Here is a 25,690-nt window from a genome sequence, read left to right as displayed (position 1 = left end):
ATTAGCCTAATTAATGTTATTACAGAAATTCCAGGGTTTTTACAATGTTTGCAGGTAATCTCATATCACATGAATGATTACCAACGTTGTGAAAAACACATAAAATGTTGTTCAGCACCTTTCCTCTCGATGGCAGCAGTGAGTTCCCATTGCCGCTCAGCAATAATAAACATCCACAGAGGTACATAAGCGCTTCCGCCAAAGGCAAAATGGTGGACTTGTTATCGTCATTGGCGCCTTGCATAAATCTAAAAATCAATCTGTACATACTATCCTAGAGGCGTTGCACACTACATCACCATGTTTAAGAAAGCCAAGAGGTGCAATTTCAGACGGAGGAATGACTCGGAAGATGAGGAGAAAGAGGAGAACCAGCAGTCCGGCGGGCCCGCGGCTGAAGATTTGACGAAGCCGAGTGAGTCCACCACCATCACCACCATCACCACCGGCCCCGCTCCTGCAACAAGCATGATAAACAATCACGGAAACGGATTTCAGCCCGCTGCTTTCAAGTCCAACAAAGAGAAGAAGAGAAAGAAGGAGAACCGAGAGGAAGCGAAAGCGAGTCTGCTGAGCTTCCAAGATGATGAAGGTGCGCATTAACTGCCATGGAAGACACATGTAACTTAATGAATATTAATATGAAAACATGTTTCACAAACTACTCATGTAGTCGAGCTCGCCGTCTAATAGCAGTCTATTGAAAAATTCGTGTCATTAAAGTGACAGACACTAACTGAAAAACACGAGCTACTTAGCATATTATATTAGCTAGTAATATTACTGGCCAATTAGGACTCTGCACATATTTGAATATACCCAATGATTGGCTAAAGAGCAATAGGGTTACGATGATATCACAGCGATAAGTGAGAATCGGGATTTCGACAGTCATGGCAAATATGGAAATATTGGAGAATTTTAAAAACGCTTTTTAATTATTTTTTTTGTACTTTATCCAGTAATCATAAAAAAGAAAAGGTCATGTTTTGCTCTACCCAGCAAACACATTTATGTTGTGGCGATGTCTGTGCAACGTTCCATTTTTATAATGGCAACGTCTACGTGCTCGCAACGTTGTCACAATGTAGAAATGTAAGACGCGAAAAGGCTGTGGCGACGTTGTTCGCGACATTAATCAACCAGGAGGCGACGTTTTTACTACATGTATTTTTTCATGCCAGATTATAAATATTGCCTATTTTGCCTGTTATATCAGGCACGGGATAAGTTTATAAATCTTTTACATACTGTTTAATATTAAAAGTCGTCCAATAAAATGTTCTTTTTGTTCTTTAAAACTTTGAGTAAAAATGCCATACAAATTCATATAATCAAACTTTATTTCAAACCAAACATTTCATACATACCACGGATAAGTACATTACCTAGGTATACATTTGGGGGAAAATGCAATATAGAGTATATTTTATGTATGTAAATATATGAAGTCAGTTAGTTTAAGTATATTAAATTACAAATAAAAAAGCAAAGGCATCTGAGAACGTTTATTAAACAAAAGTAAAACGACAAAACAGCGGACTCTGGACGGGAGAATACGGTGCACAGGTGATCATAGTCAGGCAAGGCGGTAGGGAGAAAACGATCAACAAATCCAGAGGGCAGAGGCAAACGCAGAATCCAGCAGGCAGGCACAAGTCAACACCAAACACCAGGAATGATATCTGATTATTGAAAGAAATATAGTTCGCATTAGGGATGGGTCACGATTTTCGAATATTCGATTAGTTGATTTAATTACCGAATATCGAATAGGTTGTGCGATTATTAATTTCCCCAAGTGTTCGGTGATGTTGCGCGGGGGAGGGTGGCGCCGCCAATAACGCACTTCAAAGCTGTCAAGGACAACAGAAGAACAAGATATCTAATTCTAATAAAATGAATGAGAATGAAGTGCAGTGCAGACTCTGCCGTGCGAGGCTTGTTTATCATAGTTGAAACACTGCAATGCAAAGGCTGTTCTCTGCGGCCGGAATATCGCAAACAAAACTCTGAATGGAAACGTGAAGATGCGCGTAAATTGAAAAAATGCGCATAAAACGTATGTGCACAATTAAGTAGGATAGACTTTTTGTCTGATAAGAAAAAAATGTGCATAAACTACAATAAGAAAACTTTAACAGAATAAATGCGCTTTAAAAAAGTCATGTGATTTTGCACGACGGAACGGGATAACTTGACTAACCATTAGGGTTGTGCCGATAGACGATAGTATCGTGTATCGACGATAGTCAGAGATATCGCCTGTTGCTGATGCCTTTGACGATAGTTAGACGATTATTATTATTATCCGTCAACAAAGAACTTAACTTTAGCAATGCAGCACAGAGAGTCTGTTCTAGGATGCTTCAGAAACTTGCCGCGGTATAAACACACGCATAGAGAGGCCACAGCGCCTTAACGCACCTCGTGCAGTGAGAATGGGAGATTTTCATCATACAGTACGGTGGTAGATTAACTGATTCTAAAGGGAGTGTTATATTATATTTGCATTGCAGTCATTAGGATAACAGAGGTAGTAAAACCTGGTTCAGGCTGAATTCATTACGATGTATCATAATCAGTCTGTATATAGTAAACATAAACATTCATCTCAGTAACGTCTATAGGCGTTAATTAGAATTACGATGCGATCAGATGACGCTAAACATACGCACGTGAATTACACGCGCATCACTTCTCCGCATCCAATATGAACTGAACTACAACATCACCTTCATGATAACGGTCAGACATACAGCGGTAACATTATAGCAATATGACGGGTAAAGAAAGATTCATTCATTTACATTCTGGCACGCACATTTACAACTCACTCACTGACGATTGCAGAGAATGAAACCGAAAGTAACTTGAACAACTCCGGCAGAACTACAGTCAGCGCTGTACACGCACAACTTAATCATATGTCAAGAGAAAAGTCTACATTTACAAAACGAATAAGGAATTTAGTACATAGATAATTAATTAAATTAGCACGATAGTATCGTGTATCGGCGATCTCTCAGGCTGACGATAGGGCGATATGAAAATTGAGCATATCGCCCAACACTACTAACCATCTTGTTGCACAGCAATGTTGTTTTAGTCATTCTGAAATGCTTCCTGCTGTCACTTGCCCACCACGGCACTGGCCCCGCCGTCGTTTTGATTATTTTATTTTTAGTAATAAAAATCATTTAGTTCAGTTAGAGAACAAACAGTACAATTGAGAACTGAACGCGGCTGCTCAATGCAGTCTAACAGTCGCATCTGGGGCAGGAGTCTGATTTCATTTATCACATGAGGAGTGTAAGTCGAGTGAGGTGAGAAAGGCAATATGTTGGCAAAAGATTTAGTTTTTAAACGAAATGCAAAAGTGTCTGTTTTAAAAATAATTTGACTGCTGCCGTTTATCTAAAAGGTGATTTTGGAAGCTCATTGGAAGAACATTCGTTTATTTATTTGGTTCCACCGTGTTTGCTTATGTAACAGTTATTTTTATTTTTGTTAATAAATGAATAATTCTATGTTTGATATAGACTAAATAATTTTGTCGTACTGTTTTGTTGATGTCCATTCAATTAATTGACACCGAATTGACGCTAAATCGAAAGAATGATAAATCAATGGACTGTTATGTTAATAAGTGCCATAATTCGTTTGTTTATTATATTAATATTTCAGCAATCATACATTACAACCATTTAATGGCTTATGTTAAGACAGATTTGTTAAGACAGATTCTCAAATGAATTAAACAGTTTGTTATACATACTGAAAGCATGAATGGTCTCGTGTCCTCTCTCTGTTTATGTATGTGCGTGCATACACGGGAGGGGTGCGATTTTCGAATAATAATCGAATAATACCCTGCGATTATCGAATAGTATTTTTGCTTAAAATGCCCATCCCTAGTTCGCATTACACCAAACTCGACCTCAAACTAACACTCGGTACGTGAATTATCAGCTATTCTGTTCATCCTTTAACAGAAAAAATAAAGCTCTCATTGGACACGAAAATTAAAGGATTTGTTTGAATTTTTTACATATTTACCTGAGAGAAATCAAAAAGCAATACTCACATTAACGTTATCCTGGCTTGAAGAAAAATAACGGCCCAACGGTCTGTTCAAATTTAAAATGCGCGTCGGAACAGTGACGAGTAAATGTCGTACAGTGGTTGTCCAGACAGCCTAAGCACAACTTTTAGAGATGGCCCTGAACCGTGGTAGAATGGCAACATTTTGACAACGTAGTAATAACAACCTTTTAGCCATGTTGTTACAACGTTGCTAAAAGGTAGGCTACGTTGAGGCAACGTTCTGTGTTTGTTGGGTATCCACCTTATTTTTCCTGTCAGAGTGGGCATTTGTAAATTTTATGGGTCTGACTTCCTGTTTCATCCACGTTCATCATCTTACCATGTTATTTTAAAGGATTATCTTAATTATAAACACACTGGTTTGTTCACGGTTCGTACAAGGTGCTTAAAGTACTTGAATTTGACTTTTTGAAGAGGTACTTGAAAAACGCTTGAATTATTAAAACGCAACGTATCTATGACATGAGTGTTTAATTTTTTCTGCTTATTCCAGGTAAAGTCATAAAACGAGTGAGCTAAGCCAGTAGTAGTAATGACAGTGTCGTGTAAACATGGCTGAAGATGCTAAAAGGACAGTTGAACCGAATTAATTTTGGAGTTTGTGCTGGAACCACACCAATTGATTCAAACTCGTCACTTCGATCATTCATTTCAAGTGATTGACTAGCAAAAACCAGATTGAATTAAAAGAGCCATTAATTTTCGAATTTCAACATCATTTAAACCATTGTGTCAAAATGATTCACCGTTTCGCAGTGGTCCAATCAGAGCGCATATCGCAAATCATTTGATTCAGATCAAGACTTGATTCACAATCTGCGCTCTGAGTCCTGATCTGAAATGATGATTCGCAAATTCGGAGTGTGCGGATTGTGAATCATTTGATTCAAGTCTAAACTTCAGAGTGCTTTGTATTGGAACTTCGGAGCGCGGAATGTGAATCTTTTGATTTAGATCGGAACTTTGCATATCATTTTATTAGTATTTATCTTTAGAATTTGAAAGATAAGACATTGATAAGTGAGATCTCTGATTAAAGTTCTTAAAAATAAAAAAGTAGTGCTTGAAAGTCCTGGAATGTCATTTTACAGTATCTATACGAACCTTGTTTGTAGTGCAAACAGTTTTACCGATTACTGCATGTTATCTTTTTCATTATTTCCCCTATAGCGGCAATAACCGAAAGTATTGCCCATAGGCTTACTTCTGCTGTAAAAAATAAGGTGGATAACTGCTATTAAATCTCACAGATGTTTTCATGAATTTCACTTTATATCTCTCACTATTAGATGAGACTGAAGTGTTCCGTGTGAAAAAATCCAACCACAGCAAGAAGATTGTCAAGCAGCTGAAGAAAGAATACAAGGAGGATTTGGAAAAGACCGGCAATGTCATACAGGATCAAAACACACGCATTGGTACAAGTTTTCTTTATTTATTTTGATATCGTGCATGTTTATAGATCAAAATGAGGTGACTGCCTTTTATCTTAAGGAAAAAGTCAAATGTAATGCATTTTATTTAAAAAAGAAAAAAGGCATATGTACACTTTAATCAGAAAGAAGCTTGTGTAGAAGAATTTTGTACTTTTGAGTACATTTTACATGAAAAAATATTTTCTGTTTCAAAATGTAGTTTAATTCAATTTGCTGAATCTTTACAGCTAGACCATCTAGCTATTATGAAGTAAGTTTGTATTGTACTGGTTTGTTTGTTCCAGGTGGACCTGCTCAGATTCTGTCAATTAAAGAGGAGCCCTTAGAGGGCAGCAGAGCCAGCAGTGAACAAGGAGAAGAAGAAATGGAGGTGGACAGCAATGAGGAACAGGAGGTGGATGGCGAGCAAAAGCCTGCGGGTGGAGCGTTTAGCCAGACTCTGTCTGCTCTCAGCTCTCTTAGACCAGGTGAGAGCTTCCGGCAATCTAGATCAGACCTGTAGAGCAAGTCACAGGACCAGAGTCATCATGATTAGGCTGTTTTTGCTTATTAAACAAGAACAAGGCTGGCACCGGAGTATGGGTGTTGTGGTTAAACATTAAATGATCAAATTCACCTTTATATAAAGCAGATGCTTTTAGTTCGTTTAGGCCTTTTCTGGTTAAACTAATTCTTGTGAAAGCAATAGGTCATTGTGTTTACATCAACAATAACTGTCATACGTTTCAACAGGCGAGATCCCCGATGCGGCCTTCATTCATGCTGCTCGTAAACGAAGGCAGATGGCTCGAGAGCTCGGGGGTGAAGCTCCGCTGGTCGAGAATGAGGTTACAAACAAGCGGCTCACTCATGAAGATGAGAACGGCGGCAGTGATGATGAAGACGAGCAAAGAATCGTCTTCAGTGGAGTCAAGATGAAGAGTCAAAGGCAGAAAATAGCTGAGGAGATCGGTCAGTGCATGAAGCTCCTTTTTATGTTATAGGAATAGGAATCCCCATTCACTCGCTCTCCAGAAAGACTGTCCTTGTTATAAATGTCATGTTGAATAAGTCACACAAAAAAGACTGGATTACTATGAATAGGACTTTTGTGAGAAATCAGATACTGGAAAAGATGTGCAGTGAACCAAGATCTGACCGTAGTGTTTGTTTTGAATGTGTGTGTGTGTGTGTGTGTGTGTGTGTTGTGGTTCAGGTATTGAAGGCAGTGACGATGAAGCTCTGGATGATGGGCAGGATGAGGAAGTGAGTCGCTGGGAGCAGGAGCAGATTAGAAAGGGCATTAGCATCCCACAGGTGAGTCAGAGTACTAGAGTTGTCACAATAACAACATTTCAGGTGCTATACCAGTACTTTTATGTGTATGTATATTTGTTTTGATTTTTTTTTTCCCTCTTAAAGTTCCTGAACTTTTTATCTTGTCAATACAACAGCTAAAATTCTATTTGATATATTCCTTTATTTAAATGAATACTTATTGTAAATATCAAACTATGACATGAAGCCATGGAATGTAGCATTTAAGATAATAACTTAAGATCAATGAATATAAATGTTTAAGCACTATGTTTATGTTAGAATGATTTCAGAAGGATTATGTGAGCATTGTGATTTGGCCGTAGGTAATACAGCAATATCGAGTGTGAAATTGCATTTATACAACAGTTCGATGGTATGAGTGTGTAAATGCATAAGAAACAACTGGGTTTCTTTTAAAACCCTTTTTTGTGCAGAACAACTTCCTTCTGCCTTGGATTCAAATCTTAAGTTGACCGTTTAAAGCAGAAGTTTACTTCCAGAACAAAAATTTACAGATAATATTCTCATATCCCCCTTGTCATCCAAGATGTTTGTGTCTTTTTTCCTTCAGTCAATAAGAAATTGTTTTTTGAGGAAAACATTTCAGGAATTATCTCCATATAGTGGACTTTAATGGTTCCCCCAAGTTTAAACTTCCAAAATGCAGTTTAAATGCAGCTTCAAATGGCTCTAAACGATCCAGCCCAGGAAGTACAGTCTTACCTAGGGCAATGGAAAAACTCCCATCTCATTTTCTTCTCTAACTTCAAAATTGTCTTACATTGCTGCAGAAGTACTGACCCAGTGTCTACAAAGTGAACATGCAAAGAAGATCAAACATACTTTACAAAAAAAGGAAAATCGGTTGTATATGACGATTTTGAAGTTGGAGAAGAAAACGAGATGGGAGTTTTTCGACATGCCTTAACTGTATTGACTTGGATTACACAGAGAATAGACAAGATGAGCGTTTGAGGTTAAAAAGTATATCAGTTGTCAATTTGTTTAGAAAATGGTGGATCATTTCACTAGATAAGACCCTACTTCCTCATGTAGGATTGCTTGGAGCCCATAGATGCTACATTTAAACTGCATTTTGGAAGTGCAAACTTGGGGGTACCATTGAAGTCCACTATATGGAGATAATTCCTGAAATGTTTTCCTCAAGAATCATAATTTCTTTACGATTGAAGAAAGAAAGACACAAGCATCTTGGTTGACAAGGTGATTATATTAAAATTTTTGTTCTGGAGCCCAAGTTTCTTTTACTAATTTGAAAATGTCACATTAGAATTAGTAATGATGAAACGTTGTTTAATTAAAAGCTTATTACTGTATTAAAACCTCATGGTATTATGTTGAGTATTGTGAGAGAGGGATAGACTGAGTGAGTCTGATTTTCCTGCATCTGATACAGCATTCATTATTTAGCTCAATCTCATATTCACAATAAAACATTAGTTTGAATGAGGAGAGCGTTATCTTTTGTCGTTTTATCCTTTCATGTTGAAACTTTACAGACCTGTTTCATTCTCTTTCAATATAAAAGTCTTTACTGCTGACTCTACCTACAAAAACATTCTCGTCACCATCTAATGGTGGAATAATGTAACTGTAATCACCATCACAAACACATTCACACACCGTTTCTCAATACTAAATGCTTTCATTAATAAATACTAATATTATGTATCTAAAATATTATTTATTGAATCATGTTTAATAAACAACATCCATCATAAAAGTTGCTAGGCAATTCAGTGTAAAAGTACAAAGGCAGTGCTCTGATATACAGCATAAAATTTTATGTAAAATACAACATGATGAGATTTTGCCCTCAGTCAAAACGGTTCTCTCTAGATCAAATAACAGATTAATGAGACCTAAGACTGCCCCTTAGATTTGCCCAGAATGAATTATATTTAATGTTTAACCACTATAGAGACATCAGAGCCAGTGACAAATTCCAAAAGATCTAGCCGAAGTAAGGTTGCTCTCTGCGGATTCATGAGCTCTGAATGGCCGCATCTCACATCTCCAAAAACATTGACGCAAATATTCAAATAGACTTTATCTTTATTTACAAACCGCATAGTTGAAGTCTAAACAAGTTCTCACCTAAAAAATCTTGTGATGTGATACAAAAACAGTATTTTGTATAAACTTATAGTGGATTTGGGCATCTGCCATGACACTCGCTGTGACAAATACCACAAGCGGAGTGCCGATATCACTAGAATATCGCACCCCTCTCAGCTAATCAGATTTGTGAACCAGAAAGAGCTGTTGTGTATATATACACGCACACACACTTTGAAATCACAAAATTTAATGCTGACACTGATTCTTCTAATGTCCTATTGTTTTTTTTATATGTATTTTAGGTCCAAACCGCCCAATCCGAGGAACCAACCATGTATTACCAAGGCAGTTATGATGCACAGCCGTATGGAGCTTCCTACGCCATGCCCTTTAGCTACGCCGCTGCCACAGTTGGAGCAGACAACAGCAAGCCTTTGAAAGCAGAGCCATCAGTTCCTTATCCCATTCCCTCTTGTGACCTGACCCCTATAACCACAGATCTGGTAAAGAAACGCCTCAAAGACAGGTACAGTCTGAACTGCCTTCTTATCGGCGGCCATTGTAACCCCTCAAATTGCAAGTTCAGATCTACCCAGTTGGAAATGTATCAACACCTTCTAGTTTTTAATTCCCTGATAAATTTGATGCACGTCCCATTGCACTTCGGACTTCCAGCATAGTGCCAAGGCGCAGTTCACTCCTCACAATGATCCTGGTTAATTCTGGCTATCACGGATGATGTTTCTGCTCCATGTTAAGCTGAAGTGTGATATTTCAAACTGCAGATGGTGTAATTGCACCAAAGATACTAAAATCTGCAACTGTATTACAAACTCGTTTTTTAGACAAAACTGTCTTCAACAGGACATGTGCAACCTTAGTGACTTCCCCATACCTTACTAATAATAAATCTCTCTTCGACTCCCCTGTGTGCCAGGCTGAGCTTCATGCGTCATGGGCACGATTCCAATGCCCGGCGCTTTGAGCAGATCCAGGAGGAGCTGGAGGCCTCCAAAAAGACCATCCAGCTCCTGGAGGGCTCCTCACAGGAGGCCGCAGACAAATATAGATTCTTGCAAGAAATGCGAGGGTATGTTGGAGACTTGCTTGAGTGTTTCAGTGAAAAGGTAAGAATGAATGCATTTGCTTTTAAGTTGCTGCTATTTTTTTTCACTTGCCTTTCTGTTCATGTTTTGTTCTCTAATCTTGGTGCTATATTTCTTTACTATTGATTTAGAAGTTTATTCAATGATGCTTGTGTCAGCATTGTGTAGTTAATTAGACTTTTTACATATTTGAAACTAAAATGAGCTTCATTAAGTTTTATGATGATTATTTAAAAAACATTTTCAACAATCCACCAGGTTATATTTTCATCAGCTCATGAATTATGGTGTAATCGTCAATCTTTTTTCCCACAGCAAAATGCATCAAGGGATGGTCTTTTTGTGTTTCCCTCATTTTTTTTTCCAGCTATAAAGAGGCACTATATACAAAAATAATGGTGTATTTGATGGGGCATGGGGAACAGATTACCAAGCGTTATTAGTTCAGGAAAAAAAAACTTTATATACTGAATTATTTATATACTTTATTTAGAAAATCATAGATTATACTTCCTTTTTGTGTGAGACTTCCTATTTGTTAGCTGCTAGGTAGTTATCTAGCTAGTTCACAGTGTCGTTGGCACATTTTTAATATTTCAAAAAGTGAAATAAAAAAAGGACTATACTGCACTTACTGTAAATCTTACTGCCCTTTCAAGTCAGTAACTATCCACTCTTTTCATTAAAGAGAGTTCACCCAAAAATGAAAATTTTGTCATTAATTACTCACCCTCATGTGGTTCCAAACACCTAAGACGTTCATCTTCAAAACACAAAATAAGATACTTTTTATAAAATCTAAGAGCTTTCTGGCCCAGAAATGTAGTAAGGACATTGTTAAAATAGTCCATGTGACATCAGTAGTTCAACCTTAATTTTATGAAGCTACGAGAATACTTTTTTGTGCACAAAGAAAGGAAAAATAATGTCTTTATTCAACAATTTCTTCTTCTGTGTCAGACTTCAACGCACATTCACGAAAGAACCCCGATACATGTCTGAAACGGAAGAGAAGAAATTGCTATTTTTGTTTTCTTTGCACCACTAATGTCACATGGACTATTTTAACAATGTCCTTACTACCTTTCTGGGCCTTGAACATGTCAGTTGCATTGCTGTATGTTCAGGGTCAGAAAGCTCTCGGATTTCATCAAAAATATCTGAACTTGTGTTCCAAAGATGAACGAAGGTCTTACTGGTTTGGAACATGAGGCTGAGTAATGACAGAATTTTCATTTTTGGGTGAACTATCCCTTCAAGTTTTAACCTCAATTAAATCTGAGATGTTAGCTTAATGATTGCATTAGCTCAAGGTTAGCTTGTCCAAATTATGTGTTAAAATCTACAATAATATGTGTTGCATATCTCAGAAAACTGTAGAGTGCAACAGTCAGGTTACAGAAGTAAAAATAACATTTATTTTCTCCATAGGGGAATTGATTTTGAACTATTTTGTATTTGTATACAATAAATGCAGACAAGTTAAGGCAGTGGCTAACTAGAAGTCTTTCACAGAAGTTTCAAACTACTCAGCCAATATTTTGGCTCATAATGAGGTAAATAACATGAAGTATTAACACAGGGGGAAGCCGATTTTGATTCAGCTGTAATGGGCTTTATGTCCAGAGCTCATTAATTACATTGCTAAATTTGGTCTGGTTTTGCCTCTTTCTCTCTCCCATGCCACAGCAGAACACTTGAACCCCTCGTCTCGGTCTCCGGCCACTTGTTTTTGGTTCAGCTGTCACAAAAATCATCATATCTTTCAGGTGCCTGTTATTCTGGAGCTAGAGGTCGCCATGCACCAGTTACTTCGGCAGCGGGCGTCCCGTCTCGTCCAGAGAAGACAGGATGATATTAAAGATGAATCGTCGGAGTTTTCCAGCCTTTCAAGTCAGTCCATCTTGAAGGTTTTTATTTTTTATTTGAATGGCCTCATTGCTTTTTTTTTCTTCCCGTTTTTGTTATACAGTTATGATTAATTGCACACCAGAATAGTACACAAAGAGACTGTCCTGTGGGTGCGCATATGCGTGTGTTATTGAGAACAGTGTATGAGTATGTGGCTTTCCGATGGTGAAAGCTCACTGGCTTCTTATTGGTCAGTGTTTGCACTGAAACATTGCTAAGATGCTGAGCAGGTGAGTGTTTTGGAGGAGAGTTTCCATCTCACCCCAATAAATGAGCAGGTAGATCAAAATCAGTTTCCAGTTGGAAATGAATCCTAATGACGTCAGAAAAACTTGGGGGATAGTTCAGCCAAAAATATGATTTTGAAATGAGTTGTTCCAAACCTGTTGGACTTTCTTTCTACTGTTGAACACAATTTTAGTTAACGTGGCTTCCATGGTAGTTTTTTTTTTTTTTTTTTCCATTCTTCCCATATGTTTTCAACAGAAGAAAGAAATGAATACAGGTTTGGAACTTGAGGGCGAGTAAATGGTTGTGAAATGTGTGAACTGTAAAGGTTTAAGTACTGTGCATGGAATTAAAATGTGTAACTAGACTTTTAGATACATTTGTGGACTAATGCATTAAAATCTATGAAATGATAATGAGTAATGACTTTGACAATCTAATTGGACATTATAGACTAACAGCTGGTGAGCTCAGCTTTACTGAGAGTTAATATTAGTTTTTTCTGTTTCAGGTAAGGCTGTTATGGCCCCTAACTTGGATTCATTCGGTAGAGATCGCACAGCCTATCAGGAGCTGGCCAAGCAGAGGAGGATAGCTGAAAGAGAAGCCAGACGGTATATTTTCACTTTTATATATTATGTGTTTTTTTTTAGGGCTGTCAAAACGATTAATACGATAATAGTTGAAATGATAAAAGTGACGTGTACACTTGATTCTTAATACTGTGTTGTTACCTGCTGTGTTTTTTTTTTTTTTTTTTTTTTTTTTGGTGATATTTGTTTGAGTCCTTTGTTTGTCCTGAACAGTTAAACTGCCTGCTGTTCTTCAGAAAAAATTTCAGGTCCCACAAGTTTTTTTTCAGCATTTTTGTGTATTTGAACCCTTTCCAACAGTGACTGTACGATTTTGAGATCCATGTTTTCACACTGAGGACAAGTGAGTGACTCATATGCAACTATTACAGAAGGTTTAAACACTCACTAGCCGTGTTTCCACTGTCGGGCCAAAAGCGGGCGTGCTAGTGCGTGCCAGAGCCAGTCGCGTTTCCACTGTCACTTCCGGGGCCTGATCGTGCCTCGTCGGTGCTTTCTCAGGGCCAATGGCCCGGATTTTTCGGCCCGACGAAAACCTTGGGCCAAAGCGGGCCAGCCGGGGCTTGAGGCGTGGTCAAAGTGAAAGGCGGAGTGTGTCTGCGGTATGCGCATTTCGCTGTATTACTAATACAGGGCTCTTCTATGTATTTGGGCCGATGACAATATACAACGCCAGTTTGACGGCGTCTGCAGAAACAAAGACGTGATAAAATACATCGTTGCTGGACTCGCAATATCCAGCGCACCACAATGCAAGTTCGAGACAAGTTGAAGAAATTGCGGGCGCACGGCGCAGTACAAAGCCATAAAAACGCACAATGGACAAAGCGGTGCCCAGAGAAGACACTTACATTAGGCAGATATTATATGGAAATGCCGTTTTGATGGGCACATTACTTAAATGGTTATCTGATGGGGCACCTTTTGTGTCCTGTGTAAACCAGGTCCTATTCAGTAATCGTTACACTATTAACTGTTGTTACAGATTTGTGATGAAAACATTTAAATGCCTGTCTGATTAGTATCTACTCGTATTTAAATTTGGAAAAATGCAAATAAGATCTGATGTATAAGTTTATTTACATCGTCCAAAAAACCCCACAGAAACTCACCAACACACCTTGATAAATTGTTAACATACACTGTACCTGTATCTGTACCTAAATAAAAGCATACAAAATTATACTAGAAGTACACCTGTGTAGTTATTTTTCGCAGTAGTGTGTAGATAATATGCAACATTTAGTTTAATGTAATACAAAGTTAGACGAAAGACTTGTGTGTCGGTCATAAAAACAAAGCTTCTTTTCAAGTGATTTATTAATGTAATATATTACAAATATTGCTGCTGCATAAACAACTGTTGCAGAGCACTTCTTCCATCAGAACAGACATCACCAACATTAGACGTTTCTGCATTCGCTGTATCCGGCTTCCACGTCGCTTTATTGTTCTTTTTCGCCTTGCAGCTAATATAAGCTTTCGCCTTAAACGCTGCTGAGCCTCCGTCTTTGCGTCTTGTTTTCGCTGCCTCATCTTCCACCAAGAAAACACCGAAAGGAGCAAACAGCCGCTTCGGCTCTCTTCCTTCGATAATCACACTACGGTGACTTACTTTCAATCTCCCCGCTGAAAGGGGAGAGGTTTCGTGACGTTTGATTCAAAGAGGTGTGTAAAGGGCGGGCTTTAGGTTTGCGCAGCGAGGCTACTGGCTCGATAGTGGAAACGCAGCTTACTTTTCGTCTTGGTGCTTGCGACTCGAGGCCATTGGCCCCGCCCGGCACGCTCTTAGCACTGGCTCGCACTGGCCCGACAGTGGAAAAGCGGCTACTGATGCTTCAGAAGAAAACATGATGCATTAAACTTTTGAAGACTTTTGAATTTGAATCAGGGTTATTTTGTTTCCTGGGAAACATAGGAATATTTTATGTAGCTTCTGTAGGGCAGTATTAAAAAAAAAAAAAAAAGGATATTTAGGCAAAATAAGAAAATTGTACACATCTTCATTCTGTTCAAAAGTTTTCACCCCCAGCTCTTAATGCCTTGCGTTTCCTTTTGGCGCATCAGTGAGCATTTGAACCTTCTGTAATAGTTGCTTATGAGTCCCTCAGTTGTCCTCAGTGTGAAAAGATGGATCTCAAAATCATACAGTCATTGTTGGAAAGGGTTCAGATAAACAAAAATGCAGAAAAAAACCTGAGTTTGTTGGACCTGAAGGACTTTTTTGAAGAACAGCAGGCCGTTTAACTGTTCAGAACAAACAAGAGACTCATAAGCAACTATCACTAAACAAACAAACAAACAAAAATCAGCTGTGGATCATCCAGGTAACAGCACAGTATTAACAGTCAAGTGTATGTAAATTTTTGAACGGGGTCATTTTTATAAATCCAATTAGTATTTTCTTTTGTGGACTATATGTAAATGTCTTTTATGTGAAATACTTTTCTCCATTTCTGTCACCTGTGGAGTTTTGGTTCCTTGCCACTGTCGCCTCTGGCTTGCTTAGTTGGGGACACTTTCCAGCGATATCGTATACTATTTGAACTGAACTGACGATGATATCACTGAATTTATTGATGAACTGCCTTTAACTGAAAATTGATTGTTTACAATGATGCGTTACTTAGACACTATTGTGCTGTTTAAATACTGCGCAGTTGCTTTGACACAATCTGTATTGTTAAAAGTGCTATATAAATAAAGGTGACTTGACTTGACTTGAAATATCTTAACCAGGTCAGTACTAAAAAAAAAATAACATCATACATTTATATGATTTCTCTTATTTTGGTAAAACGATCACCATTTTGCAGATTCTGCAAGGTGTATGTAAACTTTTGACCTCAACTGTATATAATGGCAAATGCCACAGCATATAATTCTCAATACAAATCTTTACAAAAAATTTGTATTACCTCTTCTGTGTCATTGAGTCATATTAGCTTTGGGACATATGACTATGCTCTATTTGAATAGCTAGTGAATCTAAATTAGTTTGAATCAGAAAATCAATATTTAGATCTGCTCTAGGCAGTTTTTTGTGATGTTTTTCACTTATAATTAATTCGGTTTTGACACTTCTGAACAGAACTCGTCGCAGACAAGCTCGAGAGCAGAACGGCAAGAGAGCCGAGCATAAGGAGGGACTGTCCAGTGATGATGAAGAGACGTCCACTGACATAACAAGCTTCTTCTCAGAAAAAGGTGACCAACTTAACCTAAATATGAGAACAGCTTATACTGGTTACATTTTACTCTTTTCTCAATTAACAATTCATCTTTTTGATTTCCAGATCGCATTTTAAAAGAGTCAAAGAAGGTTTTTGAAGACGTGATGGAGGATTTCCACTCACTGGACAACATAAAGTCTCACTTTGAGACCTGGAGAAAGCTGTATTTCACTTGCTATAGAGACGCCTACATCGGACTGTGTCTGCCTAAACTCTTCAACCCCCTTATTCGACTACAGCTCATCTCATGGTCTCCACTGGAGGTACAGAAAACTAATTTTTTCCATGTGTGACCCTGGACCACAAAACCAGTCATAAGGTTAAATTTTACAAAACTGAGATGTCACATCACATGAAAGCTCAATAAATAAGCTTTCTATTGATATATTGTTTGTTAGGATAGGACAATATTTGGCCGAGATACGTCTATTTGAAAATCTGGAATCTGAGGGTGCAAAATACTGAGAAAATCACCTTTAAAGTTGACCTAATTAAGTTCTTAACAATGCATATTACTAATCAAAAATTACATTTTTATATATTTACAGTAGGAATTTTACAAAAAATCTTCATGGAACATGATCTTTACTTAATTTCCTAATGATTTTTGGCATAAAAGAAAAATCAATAGTTTTGACCCATACAATGTATTTTTAAAAAAAAGGAAAGGGAAAGGGGGTGAGTGAGGCCAAGTATGGTGACCCATACAAGGAATTTGTGCTCTGCATTTAACCCATCCAAGTGCACACACACAGTAGTGAACACACACACACCGTGAACACACACCCGGAGCAATGGGCAGCCCCCAGTTGGGGGATTGGTGCCTTGCTCAAGGGACTCACCTCAGTCGTGGTATTGAGGGTGGAGAGAGTGCTGTACATTCACTCCCCCCACCTACAATCCCTGCCGGACCTGAGACTCGAACCTGCAACCTTTGGGTTACAAGTCCGAATCTCTAACCATTAGGCCACGGCTGCCCCCACGGCTATTGCTACAAATATTGCTATTGCTACAAATATACCCCAGCGACTTAAGACTGGTTTTGTGGTCCAGGGTCACATATAAGGTCATAAGGGTCAGTTTTTTTAAATGGGGATTTATACATAATGAATAAATAAGCTTTCCTTTGTGGTATGGTTTGTTAGAATAGGACAATATCTGACTGAGATACATCTATTTGAAAATCTTGTATCAGAGGGTGCAAAAAAATTTAAATACTGAGAAAATCGCCTATAAAGTTGTCCAAATGAGATTCTCAGTGATGCATATACTAATCAAAATTTACGTTTTGATATATATTATGGTAGAAAATGTACAAAATCTTAACTCAAAGGAGTAGTTCACTTTCAAAACAAAAATTTACAGAAAATGTACTCACCCCCTTGTCATCCAAGATGTTCATATCTTTCTTTCTTCAGTCGAAAAGAAATGGTGGTTTTTGAGGAAAGCATTTCAGGATTTCTCTCCATATATTGGACTTCTATGGTGCCCCCGAGTTTGAACTTCCAAAATGCAGTTTAAATGCAGCTTCAAAGGGCTCTAAATGATCCCAGCTGAGGAAGAAGGGTCTTATCTAGCAAAACGATTGGTTTTCTAAAAACATTTACTACTTATATACTTTTTAATCTCAAACGCTCGTCAAGCCAAGGTAGACAAGACGAGCATTTGAGGTTAAAAAGAATATAAATTGTAATTTTTTTTGGGAAAATAACCCATTGTTTTGCTAGATAAGACCCTTGTTTCCTCGGATCGTTTAGAGCCCTTTGAAACTGCATTTTGGAAGTTCAAACTCGGGGGCACCATAGAAGTCCATTATATGGAGAGAAATCCCGAAATGCTTCACTCAAAAAACATTTTCCTTACGACTGAAGAAAGAAAGACATGAACATCTTGGATGACAAAGGGGTGAGTAAATTATCTGTAAATTTTTGTTCTGAAAGTGAACTACTCCTTTAATATCCTAATGATTTTTGGCATAAAAGAAAAAGCTATAATTTTGACCCGTACAATGTATTTTTGGCTATTGCTACAAATATTCCTGTGCTACTTGAGACTCGGTTTGTGGTCCAGGGTCACATATTTTGACCTGTTTTGGATTCCCTGAACATTTTTTTTTGTCTTAAAGTGCCAAGATTATGCCATTTTTTTATTTATCTATGCAGGTGGAGTGTCCCAACTTTGAGTACATGCTGTGGTTTGAGTCTTTGCTCTTCTATGGGTGTGGGGAGCAGAGCGCGTTGAGGAAAGAGGAAGACGTAGATAACAGCCTGCTTCCTGCAATTGTGGAAAGAGTACTGCTTCCTAAATTAGCAGGTTAGTGTTTCCCATCATTATGGTTCAGTTCTTTCTTTTAAACTGTTTTGAACAATTTAAAGCCAAATCATTTCTTCAAAACATGATTTCCGCTCTTCCTATCTCCCTTCAGTGCTGACGGATCAGGTGTGGGATCCGCTCTCCAACAGTCAGACGTCCAGATTGGTGTCTTTCATGCAGAGGTTGATTAAAGCCTATCCCACTGTGATGCATGGCGACAACCGCAACACACAGGTTAGTGAACAGATGAGACTATTTATAATACTTCATTTTTTATATATATCCATTTCAAATAATACATTTTTGACTACTGTTTTAAATACACTGTTAAATTGTTTAATTCTTTCCTAAAGCAAGGATTTGGCTGTTTTTTTTTTTTTTAGGAGCTCCTGAGGACCATAGTCATGCGAATTCGACGGACTCTCGATGATGACATTTTCCTGCCTCTGTTTCCAAAAAAGTAAGTGTAAAACCTGAATCACTCCTGTTTTGTCATTGTTTGTGTATGTTGTTCTTTGTAGACATCATCTAGTTTGAGAGTGTGACTAAATATGTTTTGCAAACCAGTGTGTGATGTTTAATTTTCGTTTTCTCCCCTGACAGTGTAATGGAGAACAAGAACTCTGGTCCTTACCTCTTTTCCCAGAGACAGTTTTGGTCGTGTGTGAAGGTATGACTAATCAAACTTAAAGGATTAGTTTATTTCCCAAATAAAAACTTCATGGTAATTTAAAAAACGTTTTTTGAGGAAAACATTCCAGGATTTTTCTCCACAATGTGGACTTCAGTAGGGATCAATGGGTTGAAGGTCTACATTTATCAAATTCATTTTGAAGTTTGAGGTCAAAATGAGATTAAGTTTTTCGCCCTTCCCTACCTTTTTGAACCGAAGTACACAAACAAAGAACTAAACTCTCGTGACCTTTCCATCGCGAGTCGTACATGTGCATCACATCTTTTTATTTATTTTTTTAAATAACCGATCGTTTCGCTAGACAAGATGCTTATTCCTCAGCTGGGATCATGTAGGGCTCTTTTAAACAAAGATCATACAAGGTGCTTAAAGCACTTGAATTTAACTTTTTGAAATTTAAGGCCTGGAAAATCTTTGAAAATGGCAGTATTCTTGAAGAGGTGCATCTATGAAAAAAGTTTTAATTTGGTCAATAAGCACACATTGTTCCTCGCAATTAAAAAAAAATCATACTTTTTTTGCTCATTTCTGTTAATGTCAGAAAACAATTGAGCTAAGCAAGTAGTAGTACTGACAGTGTCGCGTAAACCTGGCTGAAGATGCGAAAAGAGGAACAGATGAACCAAATCAATTGAGTCACTTACGCTGGAACTGATCTGGTTGATTAAAACTCGTACCTTGGATCATTTATTTCAAGCGATTCACCTAGCAAAAACCAGATCAAAATAAAATAGTAATTTTTGTATTTTAACATCACTTGTACATATTGCGAATGATTTGATTTAGATCAGAACTTAACGTATCGCAAATCATTTGAGTTAGATCGGAACGGGTTCGTAAATCATTTCGCGAATTGAATGATTCAGATCAAATGATTTGTAAAATGCGATTTGAAGTCCCCATCTAAATCAAATGGTTTGCGATACTTAGTTTCAGTCCTGATCTGAAAGTCATGGATCACGTATCGTTAATCAGATCAGGACTTCAGAGCGTGGATTGCAATTCATTTGATTTAGATCGGAACTTTAGAGCAGATTCATGAATCTCTTGCTTTAGATCGGATCTTCTTAGTGCAGTTCGCGAATCATTTGATTTTGATCAGAACTTCAAAGCAGATTCACAAATCTTTTGCTTTGGATCGGATTTTCATAGTGTGGATCACAAATCATTTGGTTCAGACTGAAACCTCAGTGCAGGTTCATGAATCGTGAATCAATTCCGCGTTCTCCTGTTCTGCCGATATCACTTTTAGCATAGCTTAGCATAGATCATTGAATCCTATTAGACCAGTAGCATTGCATTCAAAAATGACCAACGAGTTTCGATATTTTTTATATTTAAAACTTGACTCTTCTGTTGTTATATCATGTACTAAGACCGGCGGAAAATGTAAAGCTGCGATTTTCTAGGCCAATAAGATTAGGAACTAATCTCTTAGGGTCTTTAGAGTTGGAGAATGAGTCTATTTCCAAAAAAGTGGAGTGTTCCTTTAAGGCAGCACAGTTATAAAAACAAACAAAGAAAAAATTTAGTATACACAATTACATATCTCTTACGAAAATTAACCGTGTTTGTACTATAGTAAAAGTGTAGTATACGTAAGGGATAATCAACGGTTTGCCGTGCGTTAAAGGATTTTAAATGCACGACGTGGAGGCTAATAACTGCATGTTGTGCGTCTCTCTCTACAAACAACAATTCATTCAAAAACAGCAGCTTTACCACCCCGTTGCTGATGAATATAATGTAGCAATCTAGTATCTAGGATATTTGAATAAGGATCGCAGGCAAACGCTAACAAGAAGTTTATGTATGTGCGCAGCACAATGCGATCTCTCTCTCTCTCTCTCTCTGTGCTTTTGCGTGCATCAATTAAAGCAGCGCATTAATATAGAACGGTGATTAAACTGACTTGGAACTACCTGTGCATTAAACAGTTTTACTGCACACCTGCCAGCCAATCAGAATCCAGTATCCAGACATTCCATGGAATAATTTGTAATACTTAATGTGCTTTACTTTATTTTAGCAGTTTTTTATTAGTATATTTATTTATTTGTAGAATTTGAAATGGAAGACATAAATAAGATCTCTGATTGAAGATTTCAGACTCAAAGTAGTGCTTAAAGTCTCTGAAAATCATTTTATAATATCTGTACAAACCCTGTTTAAAGCTGCACTGAAACTGCAATATGGTCCTTCAACCCCCGTTGATCCACATTGAAGTCCACTATATGGAGAAAAATCTGTTTCCCTCAAAACATCAATTTCTTTTCGACTGAAGAAAGACATGAAAATCTTGGATGACATCAGGGAAATGTTTGCTTTCTGCTGTCATTTCAATCAGATAGTCTTAGTTTAACCTTATGTATTTAAAAATATTTAAATATTTTAACCGTTGCTCAAGCTTATTCCCAACTGAATCTCTTTCTTGTCTTCAGTTACTTGGGAATATCTTATTATGGGATGGGATCCTGTCTCCGTCAGTGCTGAAGGAGCTCGCCGTGGACAGCACACTAAACCGCTACATCCTCTCAGCCCTCCAGACCACAGACGTAAACGAGGAACATGTGGAGAAATCCCGCAGGGTACGACTTGTCTTCACATTTTTGTGTAACAATTCAGTTGTGTAGTTTGGAATTCTGGAGAACTCAAAGCACTGTATTGCTCTCACTGCTGCCCTCAGGTGGTGGAGTGTTTTCCTGTGCAGTGGTTCAGCAGTCTAAAAGGACAGCAGACTCTTCCTCAGCTGGAGAACTTCTGCAGATTTTTGAAACACCTGGCCAGCAGTCTTTACCGCACCTGCGTGGCTGGATCAGACGTGGAGAAGAGAAACGTGAGGTAAAGCAGCTTCTAATGTCCTTGAGTTAAGCATGTCAACATCACAGTAGATGACACACAAAGATATGAAGGATGTAAACATAGTATGAGTTTTAGTAAGTTCTTTCTTCAGTCACAAAGAAATTAGTTTTTTTGAGGAAAATATCCCAGGATTGTTCTCCATATAGTGGACTTCAATGGTTTCCAACAAGTTGCAGTTTCAATGCAGCTTCAAAGCTCTAATCAATCCCAGCTGAGTACACGGATGAAAAACGAACTGCACATGGAAAAAAAGAAAATGACCTATCGTTTCGCTAGATAAGACCCTTATTCCTCGGTCGGGATAGTGTAGAGTCTTTTGAAGCTATGTTGAAACTGCAATTTGGATTTTCAACCTGCTGATCCCCATTGAAGTCCACTGTATGGAGAACAATCCTGCAATGTTAACCTTAAAAACCTTAATTTCTTTGCGACTGAAGAAAGACATGAACATCTTGGATGACATAGGGATGAGTAAATTAACTTCTGGAACTTCTTTTGTAATTGAACTAGGCTTTGCAATGTAGGCTTAATTAAATTTTTCATTAATTCATTTTCATTAATGTTTCTCTCTATAGGGATCACATAAAGGAGGTGGTTAGGCTTTTGGGACGGCTCAACGCTTTAGACCACGTGATCGCCGTTGCGTCAGAACACGGCATTAAAGATATAAAGACTATCCTTGAGAACAAATGAAAGGCAAAGCAATGGGACGCCACCCTCACTGACGTTTTTGGAAGACACGTGATGTAAATACTGTGAATATTGTACTATTTGTGTGGCTGAATGGGTTTTCTTTGGGGACATGTTGGAGGAATCTAGAGATGTTTCTCCTACAATACCATTGAAATCCAGTGGAAGTGGGTTTGATGTGCACTCTGCTGTGTTAAGACTTTTGTAATCCCTTTGTTGAGGAGAGGTCACTTCTTTTTACTTCCTTTTTAATTTTAATGGATGGAGTCTCTTAATGCATCTTTTAAACTCTGCAGTATCATTACCTGCAAGAAAAGACCACTTCACAACTCACACATGGGTTCCGGCTCTTTCCCTTCCACAAAGGCTGCACCGAAGCTGATCTCTGAAAGCAGGTTACATACTGCATATTGTAAACGTTCAAAAAATATTTATGCACAGCCATGGGTTGAATGATCCAGCATCTGTGCCCAACTTAAAAACAGAGTTTGACTCACTTGTGTGCCAACCTCATCCCTAAGTAAATAAGCGTGACTGCTGGCAAACAAAACCATGTGCTACAGTAAAAGAATGTACTTATTTTTTTGTTGTTTTCCTGGAACTTGAAATGTTTTATTTGCATAAATAAAGTGTTCATGATATTCAGGATAATATTCCTTTCTTTATATGCAATTGGGTTTAAAAATATAGGCTAGTTTATAAAATTGTTCACAATTGCATTTTAACATATCACAGTTGCTGTTTGATTTCTTTCTTTATTGTAATTATGAATATTTCACAATGTGACTTTTTTTCACAAGTACATCTATTTTATTTTTATAGTGGAAACAGGCTTCAACTGTATTTACACTAGTCAGTGCATATGAATGTAAAGATTGGAGAATACCATTGTTTTTACATGAAGTTAGCAGTTTGCATATAAAACACTTGATAGTTATGTCAACAGTTTCCTCAGGTGGCTATTTAGCTGTGTTTTAGCCTGAGGTAGAAGGTGGTATTTACTTTGATTCAAGTCACCTTTATTTATATAGCACTTTTAACAATACAGATTGTGTCAAAGCAACTGCACAGTATTTAAACAGCACAATAGTGTGTAAGTAACGCATTATTGTAAATAACCAATTTTCAGTTAAAGGCAGTTCATCAATGAATTCAGTGATTCTATAGAAGCATTTGTTTAAACCCAAGCCAGAGAGACAGCAGAATGTTAGTTTTTTATATATGAATATGTATCTGTTTGTTGTTATATGCAATTGTCTAGGGCTGCAACAACGAATCGATAAAATCGATAAAAATCGATTACTAAAAGCGTTGGCAACGAATTTCATAATCGATTCGTTGTGTCGCGCGACGCAGAGAAATTTGGTTGTTATTATATATATTTAAAAAAAAATTGAGCGCAGAGCGGAGTGGACACATTCGGTCTCTCTCCCGCACTGATGCCAGCAGAGTTCGGCACCTCTTAAACACATAAACTGTGTTTCCATCCAAAAATGCGAATTTAACTTATGCGCAAAACTGGAACATTTGAGCATAAAGCACCGTTTCTACATTATATATATTATATATATATATATATATATATATATATACAGGGGCGGCTGGCCCATGGTGGGCGATAGTGCATCGCCCTCCTTGAGCCACACGAAAAAAGAGAGGAGAAAAAGACTCTTATTTTGCTAGTCCTAGTCTGCATATTACGGTACAATCAACAGCCTGAATGTCACTTTCCAACCTAAAACCCCGCCCCCTTGGGGCGATCTCAGTCAGATTGAAAATCGCCCCAGCCGGTCTCATAGAGTTATATTGTGAGATTTTTTTTTTCAAATTTTGAACCCTACAATGCATTTCAATGGGCACCGGGAGGGCTCGCCCCAACGTGATTTCGTAATACGCACTGATGCGTGCTCGAAGATGTGCAGCACGCACGCGTAGCGAGACGTCTGAATGCATCGGCCATGCTTTCAATGGAGAGGGAACTTGTCAGGAACATGCCTGATTTTAATGAGAGGGTAATTGATCACTTTGCCTGCTTAAAAGAGAAGCGAGCAAAATTTCAATACAAGTGATGTGTGTTATTAAATGGTGAATTGTTTATTCACGGCCGTAGCCAGCTATGAGGTCACCGAGGTCCGGACCTCGGTCATTTTTTATATTCAAAAATAAAATGTCAAGCTCTTCGAATGATTATTTAGCCGTTTAAACCACCTCATATCACATGAGTGTTTGCTGCGAGAAGCTAGCGCAGTGAACGGGGCTTGAGAACGCGTTGAGTGAGAGCGCGGGTGCAGCGGCCTCCGTTTGTTGCCAGATCCACCTATTATACGTGTTTTTTGACTCGTTTGTCCAATTTAGTGTGACACTTTGGGACGTTTATAAAGTGGAAAGTTGAACGTTAGTTTTATGTCAGTGTCATTATTCTAACGTTATTTTTATAACTTGTTATAAAATAAAAATTCCCTCAGCTAAAAAAAACGAACTTTCCATGTAAAACATTATACTGAATAAAAAATCTTTCACAATCATCTACATGTCTGTCTATTTTGAAGTTTAGGCTATATGTAGTGCATTTGTGGGTGTTATTATAGCACAATTCTTAACACCTCACTAATTTTCAAACCCTGGTTATGGCCTTGTATGTTATATGTTGTATTCTCCAAATGTTGAATTTTAAATAGTTGTATTGATTGCATATTGGCAGCCAAATTTATACTGAATATGTTCTGGAAAGATTTGATTAATTACAGTTTTAATATGAGAAATAAAAAGTCTTTAATTGTAAAGCAGTATGGCTTTTTTTTTTTTTTTTTTTTTTTTACTCTTAGAGGGCAAACTAGTTGATGACAATGTGTCTCTTGATGGCCATGGTGGAAGTGTTTCAGTGTATTTGAGACCATTGCGATAAATTTAATATAGCTATTCAAAATACTGTACAGTTTGTACAATTCATGCCTGATGTTGCCATCTAGGAACAGGGAAACCAAATCAAACAATGCAATGTAATGCTGTAAAGTTGGCTATCTGAATTTTATCATAATTTTACCCATTAAAGCGGTTATCTTTGCCAAAATCGGAACAGTTGCCCCCCCAGAGATATTTGTCAGGAGCCGCCACTGTATATATATATATATATGCT

General features: G+C 37.7%; 1 protein-coding gene across 1 annotated transcript; it reads left to right on the top strand.

The window, feature by feature from the left end:
• The first annotated feature begins 203 nt into the window (after positions 1 to 203).
• On the top strand, positions 204 to 25,337 carry paxbp1 (PAX3 and PAX7 binding protein 1). Its single transcript, XM_073829455.1, has 18 exons — positions 204 to 592; positions 5,397 to 5,525; positions 5,828 to 6,010; positions 6,276 to 6,494; positions 6,739 to 6,839; positions 9,227 to 9,450; positions 9,862 to 10,051; positions 11,800 to 11,923; positions 12,681 to 12,783; positions 15,854 to 15,969; positions 16,059 to 16,258; positions 18,158 to 18,308; positions 18,421 to 18,542; positions 18,692 to 18,768; positions 18,912 to 18,978; positions 21,444 to 21,590; positions 21,689 to 21,843; positions 22,440 to 25,337. Exons 1-18 carry the CDS (start codon positions 301 to 303, stop codon positions 22,555 to 22,557), a joined length of 2,718 nt encoding a protein of 905 aa, XP_073685556.1. The 5' UTR covers positions 204 to 300; the 3' UTR covers positions 22,558 to 25,337.
• Positions 25,338 to 25,690: the final 353 nt, after the last annotated feature.

This window comes from Garra rufa, chromosome 23, assembly GCF_049309525.1.
Source record: "Garra rufa chromosome 23, GarRuf1.0, whole genome shotgun sequence".
Classification (NCBI taxonomy): Eukaryota; Metazoa; Chordata; class Actinopteri; order Cypriniformes; family Cyprinidae; genus Garra; species Garra rufa.
The sequence above is the reverse complement of the archived record's forward strand: the minus strand, read 5'-3'. Positions and strand labels throughout refer to the sequence as shown.